General features: G+C 36.3%; 1 protein-coding gene across 1 annotated transcript in view; it reads right to left on the bottom strand.

The window, feature by feature from the left end:
- Window positions 1-1,622: 1,622 nt before the first annotated feature.
- The window catches only part of CHM (CHM Rab escort protein), a gene marked incomplete at its 5' end in the record, with an annotated part of 306,558 nt that continues 305,170 nt past the window's right edge, over window positions 1,623-3,010 (bottom strand). Inside the window, one exon of the mRNA XM_007957699.2 lies at window positions 1,623-1,814. Coding sequence (XP_007955890.1) covers window positions 1,623-1,814 — 192 coding nt within the window. The remainder of the gene's footprint in view (window positions 1,815-3,010) is intronic.

Here is a 3,010-nt window from a genome sequence, read left to right as displayed (position 1 = left end):
AAGAAACACATTTTCATTTGAAAAGCTTAATGTAGAGCATATGTAAAAACATGATGTTCTATTTTGTCAAGGTTACTAAAAAACAATTATTTGCTACATGAGATATTTGATATCCATCCCAAAATCAATGGAAGAATTGTAAACAATTTTTCTTTTAGAAAAACCACTCCAAGTATAGGACTGCATTTAATTTAATAATCATTCACAACATTAGGCAAACTCAAAAAAACTCACTGCCGTTGAGTCAATTCCGACTCATAGCGACCCCTCCTTGGGTTTCCCAGACAGTATCTCTACAGAAATAGATTGCCCAATCTTCCTTCCGAGGAGTGGCTGATGGGTTTGAACCATTAGCCTTCTGGTTAGCAGTCAAATGCCTTAGACACTAGGCCACCAGAGCTCCTCCAACATTAGGCAAGGTACTACTATTTCCATTTTATATATGGAGAAAGTGAGATTCAAAAGTTAAACAATTTGCCTAATATTAGTAGCACAGTCAGGACTAAATTAGGTTCATAAACCTAGTTCTTTTCATTACTGAACTTTCCTAGTGAGTAAATTACTTCATATACAAATATCACTACTAATATTTAAAAAAACACTGCTAGGTAACAGACTCATGGTTTATGTATAAAAATGTTTAAAAACCTTAATATGTACATTTTCAATGCATCTCAAGATAAAAAACAAATCCCTGTTCCAAACATAGGCTCCTGCCTGGATCATGGTATTTTGGTTTTTTCCAACTGCATTTATATATGTTGCTACCATTTATTTAATGTCAAGATGTTCACACCTATTATGGATTGAATTGTATCCCCCAAACACCTGTTGAGAATCCTAACTTCTATACTTGTGGTTATAATCCCATTTGGGAACGAGTTTTCTTTGTTATATTAATGAGACAGTATTAGTCTGGGTGTGTCTTAAGTCAATTTGTTTTGAGATTAAACAAGCAATCCAGCAAGCAGGGACAGAGGAAGTCAGATGCCATGCTACAGGAAGGTCACTAAGGAGCCAAGGAATAGAAGCTGAAGAGACAAGGACCTTTCCCCAGAGCCAACAGAAAGAGAAAGCCTCCCACTACAGCTGTGCTAGATTTGGGACTGCTATCCTTATAAACTGTGAGAAAATAAATTTCTGTTTGTTAAAGTCACCCACTTGTGGTACTTCTGTTATACAGCACTAGATAATTAAGAAAATATTCAAAGAGAAAATTGAATTCTAAAAATTAAAGAAATATGTGAGCTAATTCTGAAGATGTGGCTTTTAAACAAATATCCAAAGTGGCAAGCAAAAGCCGTTCTAAAACCACAGAATTATTAACAATGCATAGGATCATTTCAAAATTCATAGCTGTACTCCTGGTAGTCAATACATTTTTAATTTTTATAAGCTAATTCCAAAGGTTTGATATCTTAAAGCAGACATGTCAATGTGCTTTATATGTGTTATGTGTTTTCCCTATAAGGAAAAACCTCCTTTGGATTCCTATGACCTGTCTCTATTTGTAATTTTGCATGTTAATTGGCTAATGCTTTTTCACTTTTTTTTTTTCAAACAGTTCTTCCATCAAGATTCAAGTTAGGAGACATTTCCAAAGCAGGGTACCCAATCTGGTGTTATTCAGAGGGCTCCTCTGGGTTTCCCAGGTATGGGCTTTCCTTGGAAGTCTCTGAGTTTGCCTCTAGTATGGAACTCGATTCTGAAGCCTCTGGTTGTAAACTGTCTCCATCAAGGACAACGTCTTCAGGATTTGGTGGAGGTGGACAGAAGTCTTCATTGGGGCAGATTTGCTGGAAAAGTGCTTCAGCCTTGTCAGGAAAAAAAAAAAAAAGACACAGAAGTTTTTGGATATCAACTTTACATATATGTGCAATTTGACATTATTTAGAAAAAATTAAATCATCACGCTTACAAATTTCTTTTAAGTTACAGTATTTTACCAGTATACATGACCTTCTGAAGATCTGCCTTCAGAGTTCCATGACTTCTTACCCTCTAATTCTATACATGCATATCTGGTCCACTATTCAAGGATGTCAGCATTTGGTCAGATTTTTTATAAAGTGTTCAAATTGTTAAGAATTTAAGGGCATTCATTCTACATATCAACAGAAATAAAGATTCCCTTAATATTCATTACACAATTTCCCATAGAGACTATTTGTGTTATTCATATTAGTCTAATTTAGCTTATAGTCAATTTAACAAGTTACTGCTCAAATCATGGGGGATCAAATGGGGGAGCTCTGGTGGTATAGTGCCTAAGGCATTTGACTGCTAACCAGAGGGCTAGCGGTTCAAACCCACCAGCCATTCCTCGGAAAGAAGGCTGGGCAATCTACTTCCATAGTGATACTGCCTCGGAAACCCAAGGAGGGGTCACTATGAGTCGGATCCAACTCGACGGCAGTGAGGATTTTTTTTGTTTGTTTGTTTTTTGGCTCAAATCAAGAAAAGTTCTCATTATTTGCTCAACTATTTGCTTTTCTGGTATTATTTTCTTCCCTACTCAGGCTTTAAGGGATATATAGCACATGTTTAAGATTGAATAAATAGTACAAATTCCTTTTATTTGGATGAATATAGCTCACTGTTAATAAGAGTGCCATTCTATGGAGATTTTACTTTGTCCTACGGCTAACAAGCAATGTTGTGTCCTCTCTTTAAAGTGTTAAGCAAAGATGTTACCTTGAGGACTTAGGTGCTTCTCACTCAAGTCATGGTATTTTCAACTGCCTCATATGCATGTGAAAGCAGGACAATGAATAAGGAAGACTAAAGAAGAATTGATGATTTTGAATTACGGTGTTGGCAAAGAATATTAAATATACCCCGGACTGCCAGAAGAACACAAAATCTGTCTTGGGAGAAGCATACCCAGAATGCTTCTTAGAAGTGGGGATGACAAGATTTCATCTCATGTACTTTGGACATGTTATAGGAGGGACCATTCCCTGGAGAAGGACTAACACAGCAGTTGCAACAAAAGGCTCAAAAATAGCAG

The sequence above is a fragment of the Orycteropus afer genome, unplaced genomic scaffold, assembly GCF_000298275.1.
Source record: "Orycteropus afer afer isolate SDZICR_OR568_19922 unplaced genomic scaffold, OryAfe1.0 scaffold00780, whole genome shotgun sequence".
NCBI classification, from domain to species: Eukaryota; Metazoa; Chordata; class Mammalia; order Tubulidentata; family Orycteropodidae; genus Orycteropus; species Orycteropus afer.
This window is presented reverse-complemented; position numbering and strand designations above follow the sequence as displayed.